Source organism: Lithobates pipiens, unplaced genomic scaffold (genome assembly GCF_037356315.1).
Source record: "Lithobates pipiens isolate NorthernLeopardFrog02 unplaced genomic scaffold, aLitPip1_a1.2 Scaffold_18, whole genome shotgun sequence".
Lineage (NCBI taxonomy): Eukaryota > Metazoa > Chordata > Amphibia > Anura > Ranidae > Lithobates > Lithobates pipiens.
The window spans coordinates 22,820,662-22,836,298 of NW_027507758.1; the positions used below are offsets into that span (position 1 = coordinate 22,820,662).

General features: G+C 48.2%; 1 protein-coding gene across 1 annotated transcript; it reads left to right on the forward strand.

Moving 5' to 3' along the window:
* Window positions 1–1,465: 1,465 nt before the first annotated feature.
* Window positions 1,466–7,588, forward strand: LOC143987018 (5-hydroxymethyl-dUMP N-hydrolase-like). Its single transcript, XM_077485467.1, has 3 exons — window positions 1,466–1,655; window positions 4,463–4,642; window positions 7,422–7,588. Exons 1-3 carry the CDS (start codon window positions 1,523–1,525, stop codon window positions 7,541–7,543), a joined length of 435 nt encoding a protein of 144 aa, XP_077341593.1. The 5' UTR covers window positions 1,466–1,522; the 3' UTR covers window positions 7,544–7,588.
* The last annotated feature ends 8,049 nt before the right edge of the window (window positions 7,589–15,637 follow it).

The following is a 15,637-nucleotide window of genomic DNA, read 5'->3' on the forward strand; positions in this document are numbered from 1 at the left end:
AACGTAGTTTGTTGCCATTCCGCGATCGTGCGCAATTTTAAGGCGTGACGTGTTAGGTATCTATTTACTCAGCGTAACATCATCTTTCATATTATATCAAATAACTTGGGTATATATTGTTTTGTTTTTCAATTCATTAACCACTTTCTGCCGACCAGCCGCCGCAATTATACGGTGGCAGGTTGGCTTGACTGTGCGAATCGTCGTAGGTGTACGTCCGTTCGTGCAGGAGGTTCTGTGGGCGCACACGCCCATTGAACAGCGGGGGGAGTCAATCAGCAGGTCTGGCGGACTCGATATCCCCCGGATGTATATATCGGCCTAAACGGAGGAAGAATTTTTTTTTTTTTACATTTTGGGATATTTATTCGAGCAAATCGTAAATTAAAGCGGGATTCCACCCTAAAGTGGAACCTCCGCTGATCGGAACCCTCCCCCCCTCCGGTGTCACAATTGACACCTTTCAGGGGGGAGGGGGGTGGAGATACCTGTCAAAGACAGGTATTTTTACCCCACTTCCGGGCATAGACTCCCGTGGGAGTCTACGCCATTTCCTGCCCTGCCGCGCTGTCTGCTGGGACACACACGGGTCCCAGTGACAGCGCGGAGATTTCCTATTGCGCGGCGCAACTCGCGCATGCGCAGTAGGGAACCGGGAAGTGAAGCCGATTCGCTTCACTTCCTGATTCCCTCATCTAGAATGGTGGCGGCAGCAGCCGAGGGCCGAGCGATCGATCGGCCTCGGCTGCCGGCATCGCTGGAACCCGGGACAGGTAAGTGTCCATTTATTAAAAGTCAGCAGCTGTAGTATTTATAGCTGCTGGCTTTTAATATTTTTTTTTTGGTGGAATCCCTCTTTAATATTGTGGGGGTTTTTTTTTTTTTTCAAAATTGTCGCACTTTTTGTTTTATAGCGCAAAATATAAAAACCGTAGAGGTGATCAAATACCACCAAAAGAAAGCTCTATCGGTGGGGGAAAAAAGGACATCAATTTTATTTGCCTACAGTGTCACGTGACCGCACAATTGTCAGTTATAGCGACACAGTGCCGTGTTGCAAAAAAATGGCCTGGTCAGGAAGGGGGTAAATCCTTCCGGGGCTGATGTGGTTAAAACAACAAGGGCAGAAGATTTAATAGATGCAAAGATGAAAAAAAATGAGTGAAGTTTTGCTTTAATAACTAATTTCAGAACTTTTTCAATCTTTTTCTCCTCATTATTAGTAGTCCCTTCAACTATTTACACTTTCTGAGCTGAGCAGAAAAGTCACATGAACCCCCCTCTGAGGAGAAAAGTCACATGAACCCCCCTCTGAGGAGAAAAGTCACATGACCCCCCTCTGAGAAAAGAAAGGTCACATGACCACCCTCTGAGAAAAGAAAGGTCACCTGACCTCACTCTGAGGAGAAGTTACCTGAACCCCCCACTCTGAGGAGAGCAGTCACATGACCCCCCTCGGAGTAGAGCAGTCACATGACCCCCCTCCTCGGCTGCCCATTGGCCGCTCTGCTCTCAGGCGGGAATGTCTCTCTCGGTGTATTTCTGTCATAGTACTCGGGGCGGTCGGGAGGACCGGGCTCTGTATGAGCGGATCGTTGAGGAGTTGAAGCGCTATGGAACCGTGCTGACCGAGCTCAATGAGATCACTGAAGCCGGTAATGGCAGTCGAACATGTCCTGTCACCTGTTGGGCTCCGACAAAATGGCGGCTTCCTGGGGGGCACCATGTGAGGGCTCCAGTCCGGGTTTATATCGCCCTGTGCGCCCAGAGGGGGGAGGAGGTGGGCCATAGAACCCTATAGGGGGAGGAACAAGACAGAGATGGGGGGCTAGTGGAGATCTATAGAATAGGAATATGACATCTGGGGGTGTCAGGCTTTATAGGGGGCATGGAAGGGTAGGGGTCTTATTAATCTCTATATGTGGGGGGTCTGTGGAGGGGTGCTATATGACGGGGGGCAGCATTGCTCATAGAGCTTTATGGTGGGGGGTGCTGACAGCTGGGGGGTCATAGGGCTCTATTTGTGTGGAGAAATTACAAATCTGGGGGTTAATAGATCTCTGGGGGGAGAGACTACAGAAATGGGGGATCGTAGAGTTCTTGGTGGGGGAGGGGTGACGTAAGCATGACAGATCTGGGGGCTCTTGGAGCGCTAAGGAAAGAAGGGGTACATAACAGAACTAATAGAGCTTAATGGGGGGGGGGGGGCTGACAGATCTTGGGACTTGTAGAGCTATACAGGTGGTACATGATGGAGTTGTGGGGTCATGGTGCCCTATGGGAGGGGAGGGGGTTGTATGACCGAGTTTGGGTTTATAGACCTCTATTTGGACAGAATGACAGACTTGGGGGTTCATAGCGGTCTCTGGGGGGGGGGGGTATACAGGACAGAGATGGGGGTCATAGAGCCCTTTTTGGAGGAATTACAAATTTGGGGGTTAATAGGTCTGTCATAGGGTGACCACTCCTCCCATAGATGCAGTGCACTGAGTGAGAGTTGTCATCCTGGGACATGAAGTGTGTTATTGGTAGGACCACCAAGTAAAATTAAAGTGGGGGGAGGGAGTCTGAAATGATGCAGACACTACATATAAGAGCTGCTAAGCTGCAATATATTACATTTCTGTTTTTATGTTTAGATACATTCTAAGTATGGCACCATGGGGGGGGGGCATCACTATTACCAGAGAGTGGTGATAATGCTCTCTGCAATGATCTGGCTCCTGCAGACTCTTCCTATAGCTGCAGGTTTGGACTCTGAGTTGCGGGGCTGGAGTAAGTAACGGTGGGCTATGAGCGCGGTGTTGTCACTGATCTTATGACCCATGGAGGACTAGGAGTCTCTCTGCTGCTGCGGTGGCAGATGGGACATTTCCCTGCCCCCCCCCCCCCCCATTCCATATACACAGATCCCTGTGATATGGCTGTGCGAGCGGAGCTACAGATGTCTGTACAGCTGCCCTAAATTCCAAAAATGACAGCGGCTGGTGGGGAGAAGAATTCCCCCCCCCCCCGCCGGATTCTGTATGAGGCGAGGCAGTTTGAGGGGGGTGGTGCTGCATATTAGCAAGTCTAGTCATAAGGATGGAATCTGCTTTTAACCACTTCAGCCCTGGAAGAATTTACCCCCTTAAAGGGGTTTTTGTTTATTTTTAATAACAAACATCATACTTGCCTCCACTGTGCAGTTCGTTTTGCACAGAGTGGCCCCGATCCTCCTTCTGGGGTCCCCTTGGTGGACACCTGTGTGGGGGTGCTCTGGAGTCACGCATCTGTGCCCATGTGTCTATGAGTAAGCCCTGATTTTGGTGCGAAACGCGTCAGATTTTTGTTCCATGTTCTCTTTTGCTGTGGTTCATGTGATTTTTCACTTGAGAAATAAAGGCACAAGTTATTTCAGATTCCATCCGGAGTGCGGCTGTCCAGAGTTTCTTTTCTTCCTATCTATTTATCTGTGTCCGTTCACACAGAATGCACTCGCGCCCCCCCCCCCACATCATTGGATTTGATTGACAACAGCGGGAGCCAATGGCCGTGCTGCTATCAATCTGTCCAAGCAGGACACCAGCTACAGATGGCGTGCTTGTTCCTGGACAGAGGATGACAGCATCCAGGTATGTAAAATGGGGGCTTGGGGGGGGGGGGCACTTATTGGCATCCCTGGTGGTCTAGGGTGGCATACCTGGTGCTGGACATCCCTGGTGGTCCAGTGTGGGCATCCTCGGGGGGGGGGGGGGGGGCTGCGCTGATAATCGATCAGCACAGACCCCCCCCCCCTTTCAGAGGAGCAGCCAATCTGACAGACACGAGTGAGGAAAAGCTGATCACCGGCTTTGCTATTTACACTGTGATCAGCTGTGATTGGACACGGCTGATCACGTAGTAAAGAGTCTGTAGGAGACTCTTTACCGAGATTGTAGTTGCGGGGTGTCAGACTGACACCCTGCAACAACGATTGCCGCGATGCGCGCCCCGGGGGGCGAGCAGCGGCTCAAAATCCTGAGGACGTCATATGACGTCCGATCAGGATTTTGAAACCACTTTGCTGCCGTCATTCTGCTATAGGGCGGGCGGCAAGTGGTTAACAAATGCATTAAAATATGATGACGGTTATTTTAGGTCAGCAGATGAAAGCTGACCCCCTCCCCCGGGAGGACAGTCTTCCTGTGTCAGTACCGGATCTCCCTCCAGTGCCAGAATTTTGTAAGGCCGTGTTGGGTCAGCCACGTCTTTTGGTATTCAGCTTGCTTCTAGCAGACCTTCATTTACAGGTAGTCGGTGAGTGGAGGTGATTTACCAGCATTGATCTCCGGTTGCGCTCCTGAATGATGAAAAGCACACCGTTGCAGCGCAGTGACGGTCCTGTGTCAAGCTTGTGTCAGTTTAAACTTGCAGAGAATGGATCGGTATCAGGATTTGGGAATCTGTGCACCCTGATCATCTTCTGTGCTGTCTATTGTAGGGGAAGACGCTTCCAAGAAAGACAAACTCACCCAGGACCGAGATGTTGAGAGGCTTAAAAAGGCCGATGTGGTAGTGGCGGAAGTGACCCGGCCGTCCTTCGGTGTCGGCTATGAGCTGGGCCAGGCTTTGGCAATGAATAAAAAGATCTTGTGCCTATTCAGACCATCTTGCGGACGAGGTGAGGAATGGTTTTTATGGCTATTTTTTTTTTTATATCCTGAGGAAAATTGAAATGAGATGTGACAAAGTATAAAAGCTTTTTACACGCCAAGAGCCAGAGCCATCTATCAAACAGCCAGCTGGGTGGATCCTGACAATATGGCATCCTTCTGGAGCTCCTATGTGATGTCAGCTGACAGCAGGCCTTTTCCCATTGTTGGCTGATTCTAGGTCCCAGGAGAGCAAAAGTTAAAGGGGTTGTAATCCCTCATGGTTTTTCACCTGGGGTGAGCCGGTTCACACTGGGGTGACTTAGCCGCCTGACAAGTCTCGTCCTGTTCTGTACTATGGAACCGTTCTAATAGGAGTGACTCAAGTTGCTCCAACTTAGAAAAAAGGTTCCTGTACTAACTTGGGGGCGACTTGAGGCGACTTGCATTGACTTCTATATAGAAGTCGTTTTGCAAGTCACCGCTGCTGTCGCGTGCAGGTCGCCTGCGGCGGTCGCGCTGCAAGTCGTGCTGCCTCAGTGTGAACCGGTTCTAAAGTGAAACTAAAGGATTGTTTTTTTTTTTATGTTTATTTGAAAGGAAAAAAAATAAATCATATTTGCCTCCACTGTGCAACTCGTTTTGCACAGAGTGGCCCCGAACATCCATTTCTGGGGTCCCTCGGCTCATCCCCACATTAGCTAAACCCCTTGGAGAAGTGTTTTCTCAAGGGGGTTACCTTGCGGGGGCGCTCTCCTGAGTCCAGCATTTGGCGTCCATAGAGGCTGAATACAGGACTCAGACCCGCCCCCGCATCATTGGATTGGTTTGACAGCATCGAGAGCCAATGGCTGCGCTGCTATCAATCTATCCAATCAAGAGCCGGGAAACCCGTGGAGAGAGGGACGGCGGGGATGTGCTGACAGAAATTCAGGGCTCAGGTAAGTAAAATGTGAAGGGGGGGGGGGGGGGGGGGCTGGTGACTGCAAGGTGTTTTTTCACCTTAATGCATAGGATGCATTAAGGTGAAAAAAGCCACGAGTCTTTACAACCCCTTTAATGCATCCTAATGCATCAAGGTGCAAAACCTCATGTAGCAGCCCCCCCCCCCCAGTGCTTACCTGAACCCTGTCTTTCTCCGGCCGGGAATGAGCACACCAGTTCTAGCTGCTGTCTTGTGTCCTGATTGGATAGATTGATGGATAGACTGCTGTCAGTCAAATCCAATAACGAGGGGGCGTGGCAGAGTCCGGCTTTCTGTGTCTATGGATGCAAAAGCTGGATTCGGGAGTGCGTCCACATGGGTACCCCCAAGGAGAGCGCTTCTCCTAAGTGGTTTCCCGAAGCAGGGAGGAGCTGTTGAGGGACCCCAGAAGAGGAGGACTGAGGCCACTCTGTGCAAAAAGAACGGCACAGAGGAGATGAGTATGATATATATATATATATATATATATATATATATATATATGTGTATATATATATATATATATATGTTATTTAAAAAAAAAAAAAAAAGAGGGTTTAGTAACCCTTTAAGGCAGTGGTCATCAACCCTGTCCTCAGGGCCCACTAACAGGCCAGGTTTTATGTATTATCTCAGGGAGATGCAGACTAGAATACAGCAATCGCTGCGCAGCAAATGATATCACCTGTCATGTATTTCAGTTATCATGCAAACCTGGCCTATTAGTGGGCCCTGAGGACAGGAGTTGATGACCACTGCTCTAAGGCATGCCTGTGACCCCAAAAAATGATGACCAAAAAAAGCGTTGGCCATACTTGTTTTAAGTTGGAGACAAAAAAATTGACACCCAGAGCAAACCAAAATTCACCCACTTAGGGTTTACATTAACTTTTTTTAAATGCTCTCTGCTCTACAGGGTGTAATAATACTATATATGGACAGCTTCAGGCAACCTGTGGTTCCCATAGCCACCTGAGAAGTCCTGGGGGTTCTTTACATTGTACACAACCCCCCTAGGAGCCACCAAGTCCTTTATAAAAAGGGGGGAAGTGTGGGCACCTGGCAGGAGGCTGTAGACCAGCTGAGCTTGGATGAATTACAGTAAAACCTTGGATTGCGAGCATAATTCCTTCCGCAAACATGCTTGTAATCCAAAGCACTCGTATATCAAAGCGAATTTCCCCATAAGAAATAATGGAAACTGAAATGATTCATTCCACGGCCATTTATTCATACGACCTTCATTTTATAGCCTATATAAAAAGATTATAGCAATGTGATCAGGTTGTGTAACCATAAAATGTCCATCCACAAATGGAAGCCTCCGCAGGGGGATTAGAAGCAAAATCCAGCCGGAGCTCCAGAGTATAAAAGAGAAGATAGGCGCTTCTAAGTGTAGCAATATGGTTACATTTAATGAAGGTAGAACATTTAGCAACATATCGCTACACTTAGAGGCACCTCTTCTCTTTTATACTCTGTAGCTCCTGCTTCGCGCCTCTCTTCTCTTCTCTTTTATACTCAGTTGTGACATGATGCTACTTGTATATCAAGACATGGCTTTTATATATATATATAGATATATATATATATATATATATATATATATATATATATTATAGATATAAATAGATAATCTATCTCTCTATCAAGTCAAAATGTATTTAAAATTCTTTGCTTGTCTTGCAAAACGCTCTCAAACCAAGGTTTTACTGTATGTCAGTAGCTGAGGGTGCTATCTATCCTTCATTCCCTCTGCTGTGTTTTTTTGTTTTGTTTTTTTTTATTTTTTTTGTGTGTATGAGCGAGGATCACCTGAACTGCAGATGTTCTTCTATTTCCAGCACTGTCTGCGATGATTCGGGGTGCCCACGACAGACACTTGGTCCTTGTTAAGGACTACGAGGCTGAGGAAATGGAAGGGATCTTCTCAGAATACTTTACAGTCACCTTCCCATCATTGTGACTCAAAAAATTGTGTGATGTAATAAAAGTTGTTTGTTTTGTTTTTTTTGGCTTTTATTTTTATTTATGTCCCCTCCAGAATGAAGAGAGAATAGCCAATCGTTATTCTAATAATTTTCGTTCCCAGGATAATTCGGGGAATCCCCCCCATAAATCTGATACGTGGTCTCTGTCTGAGGCTCACCACCCACTCCTGCTCGTTTTGCCTGTACAGTACGTGGCTGAATTGTCATATACACTTGGCGGCCACGTTATTAGGTACACCTCACCTCGCTAGGACCGGCTTGGACCCCCTTTTTCCTTCATGGCATAGATTCCACAAGGTGTTGGAGATTTTGCGCCATAGTGAGATGATAGCATCACGCAGTGGCTGCACATCCATGATGCCACTTGCCTGTTCCACCACATCCCACAGGTGCTCTATTGCAGTGGTCATCCACCCCGTCCCCAGGGCCCAATAACAGGCCAAGTTTCATTTATTACCTTGGGGGAGAGGCAGACTAGAATACTGCAATCACTGAGCAGCAAATGATATCACCTGTCATGTATTTGTTAATCTTGCAGACCTGGTCTGTTAGTGGGTCCCGAGGACAGGAGCTGATGACCCACTGCTCTATTGGATGAGATCTGGTGAGTGTGGAGGCCATTGGAGGACAGTGACCTCATTGTCCAGTGATGAGATGATTGCTCTTAGGAAACTACATTTCCCATGATGTTCAGCTACACTGCAGAATGCATGAGCATCATGGGAAATGTAGTTTCAAAACATCACTGTCCTAAAGGGATGGACATGGTCAGCAACAGCACTAAGGTAGGCAGTGGGGTTTAAACCATGCTCAATTGGTACTAAGGGGGCCAAAGTGTGTCAAGAAAACATCCCCCCCCCCCCACTATTACACCTCCACCAGCCTGAACTGGTGATACAAGGCAGGATGGATCCTTGCCTCAAATTCTGACCCCACCATCTGAATGTCTCAGCTGAATTCGAGACGCATCAGACCAGGCAACGTTTTTCCAATCTTCTGTTGTCCAATTTTGGTGAGCCTGTGCCAATTGTAGCCTCAGTTTCAGGTTCTTAGCTGACAAGAGTGGCCTTCTGCTGCTGTAGCCCATCTGCTTCAAGGTTGGTTGTGTTGTGCGTTAAGAGATCATATTCTGCATGCCTTGGGTGTAACAAGTGGTTACTTTGGTAAGGCCCCTTTCACACTACTGTGACTTTGAAGTGGCATCAGGGAATGCCTGTGTAAGTTTGAGGTCTATGGACCTCAACTCGCATCAAAGTCGGAGCAAAGTACAGGGACTACTTTGAAGTCAGTGTGACTTGAAGTCGCACAGATATGAATGGTACTCATTGGAAATCATAGGGTACGACTTATGATGTGACTTTGCAGCCACAGGACAAGTCGCACACGTGTGAAAGGGGCCTTGCCGTTGCATTTATCCTCTGACATCGACAAGGTATTTTCCGCCACACAGCTTCCGCTCACTGGACATTTTCTTTCTTCCCCATTCTAATGCTTGGTTTGAACTTCAGCATGTCGTCTTCACCACGTCTAGATGCCTAAATGCATGGCGTTTCTGTCATGTGATTGGCTGATAAGCAATTTTGTGTTACCAAGGCATTGAACAGGTGTACCTAATAAAGTGGCCGGTGAGTGTATACAGTCTATTAGTCTGACAAGTGGTGGTCAACTTGAAAATTATAGGGGGGGGGCTTCACATGCAGCACCTGACTGACCAGTGCGTATTTGTGTGTTCAGGTGCATTGTGTCAAGTAAGGGCCCTTTCACACTGCTGTGCATTCATTTTTATATTGCAGCACTTTTAAAATGCACTATGCGTTTGTAAAAAAAAAATGCATAGCTCGTTTTAAATGCGTTGCATGCAACACATAAGCTGCGACTAGTTGGTTGTGAACTACTTGCCGACATCGTTTTGGCACGGCTACACAAACCGCCATAGGTGTACGTCGGCCACTTTAAGAGCGATGGGGGGTGCCGGAGCCGATGTGCGTGTCCACAGGCGACCTGCGATCGCTCGTCGGAGAGCCAGAACAGGGATCTTTCAATGTAAACAAACAGATCCCTGTTCTGTCAGGGGAGTAGAGAGAGATCTGCTGTTCCTAGTCATCAGGAACAGCGCTCTCTCTTCTCCCAGTCAGTCCCATCCTCCCTAGGAAATGCATTTAACCCCTTCCCTGCCAGGCACATATGTACAGTAATCAATGGCTATTTATAGCTCTGATCGCTGTATAAATAAATGTCAATGGTCCCAAAAAAAAAAGTGTCTGATTGTCCGCCGCAATGTCCCAGTCCCGCTAAAAATCACAAATCACCGCCATTACTAGAAAAAAAAAGTAATAATAAAAATGCCATAAATATATCCCCCTAGTTTCTAGACACTATAACATTTGCGTAAACCAATTAATATACACTTATTGCAAATTTATTTATTTATTTTTTTAACAAAATTATGTAGAAGAATACATATTGGCCTAAACTGCTGAAGAATTTTTTTCTTTTTTGGATATTATAGCAAAAAGGAAAGAATATTGTTTGTTTTTTTTCAAAATTTGTAATTTTTTATTTTTTTGTTTATGGCTCCAAAAATAAAAAACGCAGAGGTGATCAAATACCACCAAAAGAAAGCTCTATTTGTGGGGAAAAAAAGGATGTAAATTTTGTTTGGGTACAGCGTCGCATGACTGTGCAATTGTCAGTTAAAATGACGCAGTACCGTATTGCAAACAATGGGCTGGTCATTAAGGGGGCTTAAAGCGGAGTTCCGCCAAATTATTATTATTATTATTATTTTTGTTTTAAAGTCAGCAGCTACAACCATGAGAACCAGCTATTCATTGGTTGTTAAGGAGCTGGAACCTGACAGCATCCTTAACGACCACTTATAACGCCTCCCCCTGTGCGCAGCGTGCCGCAACTCAGGAGTGGTGCAATCACTGGGGTGGGGTGGGGTGGGGGGGAGGAGGTGGAGAGAAAGCGGGGCATCGGCTCCCAGAATCTGAGGGGAGAAGACCAGACCAAGCTCCTGGTGAGCACCATATGGGACAGAAGGCTGTGCAAGGGAGGGCACTGGTTTCATCCCTGCGGATTGAGGCTCCTTCAGGCCCTGTTCACACCTATGCAAATTGGATGCAGATTTCTCTGCATCCAAGTCGCATAGCAGGAGAATGTGACTGGCTCCCTATGGCGCCGGTTCACATATATCCGTTGCGGCTGCAGAGCGCACTGTACAAAAACGTCTGTGCATCTGGCTTAGTTGCAGGGCCGAATTCGGGCATAGAATCTGCCCTGAAACGGGGAACAGGGATGCACAGCGGTCCTGTGCAATTCGCAGCGGGTTATAGTGTGAACCTGGCCTAAAGCAGAGCTCCACCTGAAAGGGGAAGCTCTGCTTGTTTGCTGGATGTAAAAACAACATCCAGCATTTTTGTCAGTGAATGCAACAATAACCCCTCTGCACTGGTGTCAGTGGACGCAATAACCCCCAGTATTGGTGTCAGTGGCTGCAATAATAACCCCTAGCATTAGTGGCAGTGGCTGCAATGATTACCAACAGCATTGGTGTGAGTGGCTGCAATAAATATCTTCATCATTGGTGTAAAAATATTACTGCATTGGTGAACGCAAGAGTAATTCCCATTATTGGTGTCAGCGACTGCAATAACAACCTCTGGCATTGGCCATGATAATGCTCCATTGGGGGTCAGTGACTGCTATGATAACCCTCCATTGGGGGGTCAGTGACTGTTATGATAACCCTCCATCGGGGGTCAGTGACTGCTATGATAACCCTCCATTGGGGTCAGCGACTGCTATCATAACCCTCCATTGGGGGTCAGTGACTGTTATGATAACCCTCCATTGGGGTCAGTGACTGTTATGATAACCCTCCATTGGGGGGACAGTGACTGTTATGATAACCCTCCATTGGGGGGACAGTGACTGTTATGATAACCCTCCATTGGGGGGGGGGGGTCAGCGACTGCTATGATAACCCTCCATTGGGGGGTCGTGACAGTTACGATAACCCTCCATTGAAAGGGTCAGCGACTGCTATGATAACCCTCCATTGGGAGTCAGCGACTGCTATGATAACCCTCCATTGGGGTCAGTGGCCACAAAAGTAACCCCCCTTCATTGGTGTTAGCGGCTGCAATAAAAACCCTGAGTATTGGTGTAAGTGAATGCAATTATAACCTCCAGCATTGGTATCCGTGACTGCAATAATAACCCTTAGCATTGATTTCAGTGGCCACAGTAATAATCCCAGCATTGGTGTTAATGGCTACAAAAACCACCCCCTTCATTGATGGTCGGTGGCACCATATTCCTCCTGTGTTATTCATAACCCCCCCATTGGGGGTCAGGAGCAGTGTTTTTCTAACCACTTTCCCTGCATTAGTGGTCAGTAGCAATGAAATCCCCCAACCCCTTGTCAGTGGTTACTTACCTGGTCACGCACTCTCACCCCGTCCTCTCCCTTGTATAACCAGGGCTTTACCTGTACTGTCGAGCCGAGATTATTCCAGAGTACAGGGGGCTTTATTTCCGTTGTAGGTGCTGGAACTCAGAAGGCTTCAGTCCCCGGTACCCTGCTTCCTTTTTGGTCCCCAACAAGTAGCAGGCCCATCACACAGCAGGTCATGGGATGCGGCATCAGGAGGTCGACGTTGACATTTTCTTTAACAGCTGAATGACTGAGCGGACACAGGAGGTGAATCACAAGTGATTTGATGATTTTTTTTTTTTTTTTTTTTTGGGGGGGGGGGTGTTTATTGGGGTACACAGTAGTAGGCAAAGATACCTGTATGGTAAAGGCAGGGAGACTCCGCAGAAAGTCTTGGTTGGGGGGGAGCTGTTTCTTTTAAAACATAAATTAAAGATTTGAGAGATGGAGTTTGAGGTAAGTCTCTCATGTGACAGTAGGTGGTTCATACTAGCACATTATAACATTGCCTTGCAGGGAGAACATTTAAAAAAAAAAAAAAAAAAAAAAAAAAATTCTCTCTTTGTTTACTACCGCTTTTATGTGTGGAATTCTTCTTCTTCAAAAAAAAGGCAAGTTTTCAAATTTCAAGGTCATTGAGATCTCATTCATACTGTACAGTACCTTGAAGACGTATTCACACCCCTTGAAATTTTCCACATTTGGTCACGTTACAACCAAAAACGTAAATGTATTTTATGCTACAGACTTACACAACATGGCAGGAAAACGTTAAATAGTTTTCATTTTTTGTTTTTTTTATTGAAAAGTGTGAGGTGCATTTGTATTCAGCCCCCTTTGATACCCCTAACTAAAATCTAGTAGAAACAATTGCCTTCATAAGTCAGGTAAATAGAGTCCACCTGTGTGTAATTTAATCTCAGTATAAACACAGCTGTTCTGTGAAGCCCTCGGAGGTTTGTTAGAGAACCTTAGTGAACAAACAGCATCACGAAGGCCAAGGAACACACCAGACAGGTCAGGGATAAAGTTGTGGAGAAGTATAAAGCAGGGTTAGGTTATAAACAAAGCTCACAAGCTTTGACCATCTCACAGAGCTCTGTTCAGTCCATCATCTGAAAATGGAAAGAGTATGGCACAACTGCAAACCTACCAAGACATGGCCGTCCACCTAAACTGACCAGCCGGGCAAGGAGAGCATTCATCAGAGAAGAGCCAAGAGGCCCATGGTAACTCTGGAGGAGCTGCAGAGATCCACAGCTCAGGGGGGAGAATCTGTCCACAGGACAACTATTAGTCGTCTCTCCACAAATCTGACCTTTATGGAAGAGTGAGAAGAAGAAAGACATTGGTGAGAGAAAGCCATAAGAAGTCCTGTTTGTAGTTAGTGAGAAGCCATGTGGGGGACACAGCAAACATGTGGAAGAAGGTGATCTGGTCAGATGAGACCAAAATTAAACTTTTTGGCCTAAAAGCAAAACGCTATGTGTGGTGGGGGTTAACTAACACTGCACATCACCCTGAACACACCATCCCATGAAACATGGTGGTGGCAGCATCATGTGGTGGGGATGCTTTTCTGCAGCAGGGACAGGGAAGCTGGGCAGAGTTGATGGGAAGATGGACGGAGCCAAATACAGGGCAATCTTAGAAGAAAAAAATGTTAGAGTCTCTGCAAAAGACTTGAGACCGGGGCGGGGGTTCACCTTCCAGCAGGACAACGACCCGAAACATCCAGCCAGAGCTACAATGGAATGGTTTAGATCAAAGCATATTCATGTGTTAGAATGGCCCAGTCACAGTCCAGACCAATTCTTTCTCCAGCTATCTTAGGAAGCCACAGGCCAGTGTGAACGGTGTGTCCGCTTTTCAGGCAGACTGAAAACCGGACTGCCGCGTGAATCACAGACAGATGGCAAACCTAAAATCAACCCTATTGTGGCATGTGAATTTTTTGCACATTATACCAGTGTTGCAGTATGAAAAGAGCACGGAAAAAAATAAATAATTGTATTCTGTGTTCCTTGCAGAGACTGGTGCAAATGCACATGGTGTGAACAAGCCCTTATAGCCCGTTCACACCTGAACGTTTTGTAGCCCTACGCCTGAAGCTACAAAACGCTGGAGGGGAAAAAATCCATTATTCTCAATGGAGATGGTTCACATCTCCACTCCATGTCGCCTGAAGCCCTACGCCTGAAGCTCAAACAAGTTCCGGACCCTTTTTTGTCACGCGAATTGGGCTGATTTGGGCGTTTTCATTCCCATGGAAACACTCGATTCGAGCGTTTAGCGCGACAACGAGCGTTTCTACGGGCGTTTTGACGCTGTATCTGCTCAAGAAAAAATAAGCAGATGAAAAATATTTTTCCTATTGGCTGAAAAAAAAAAAAACGCCGAAGTTAAAAGACGCTCGTTGTCGCGCGACGAAAAGACGCTCGTTGTCGCGCGACGACAAGACGCTCGTTGTCGCGCGACGACAAGACGCTCGTTGTCGCGCGACGACAAGACGCTCGTTGTCGCGCGACGACAAGACGCTCGTTGTCGCGCGACGACAAGACGCTCGTTGTCGCGCGACGACAAGACGCTCGTTGTCGCGCGACGACAAGACGCTCGTTGTCGCGCGACGACAAGACGCTCGTTGTCGCGCGACGACAAGACGCTCGTTGTCGCGCGACGACAAGACGCTCGTTGTCGCGCGACGACAAGACGCTCGTTGTCGCGCGACGACAAGACGCTCGTTGTCGCGCGACGACAAGACGCTCGTTGTCGCGCGACGACAAGACGCTCGTTGTCGCGCGACGACAAGACGCTCGTTGTCGCGCGACGACAAGACGCTCGTTGTCGCGCGACGACAAGACGCTCGTTGTCGCGCGACGACAAGACGCTCGTTGTCGCGCGACGACAAGACGCTCGTTGTCGCGCGACGACAAGACGCTCGTTGTCGCGCGACGACAAGACGCTCGTTGTCGCGCGACGACAAGACGCTCGTTGTCGCGCGACGACAAGACGCTCGTTGTCGCGCGACGACAAGACGCTCGTTGTCGCGCGACGACAAGACGCTCGTTGTCGCGCGACGACAAGACGCTCGTTGTCGCGCGACGACAAGACGCTCGTTGTCGCGCGACGACAAGACGCTCGTTGTCGCGCGACGACAAGACGCTCGTTGTCGCGCGACGACAAGACGCTCGTTGTCGCGCGACGACAAGACGCTCGTTGTCGCGCGACGACAAGACGCTCGTTGTCGCGCGACGACAAGACGCTCGTTGTCGCGCGACGACAAGACGCTCGTTGTCGCGCGACGACAAGACGCTCGTTGTCGCGCGACGACAAGACGCTCGTTGTCGCGCGACGACAAGACGCTCGTTGTCGCGCGACGACAAGACGCTCGTTGTCGCGCGACGACAAGACGCTCGTTGTCGCGCGACGACAAGACGCTCGTTGTCGCGCGACGACAAGACGCTCGTTGTCGCGCGACGACAAGACGCTCGTTGTCGCGCGACGACAAGACGCTCGTTGTCGCGCGACGACAAGACGCTCGTTGTCGCGCGACGACAAGACGCTCGTTGTCGCGCGACGACAAGACGCTCGTTGTCGCGCGACGACAAGACGCTCGTTGTCGCGCGAC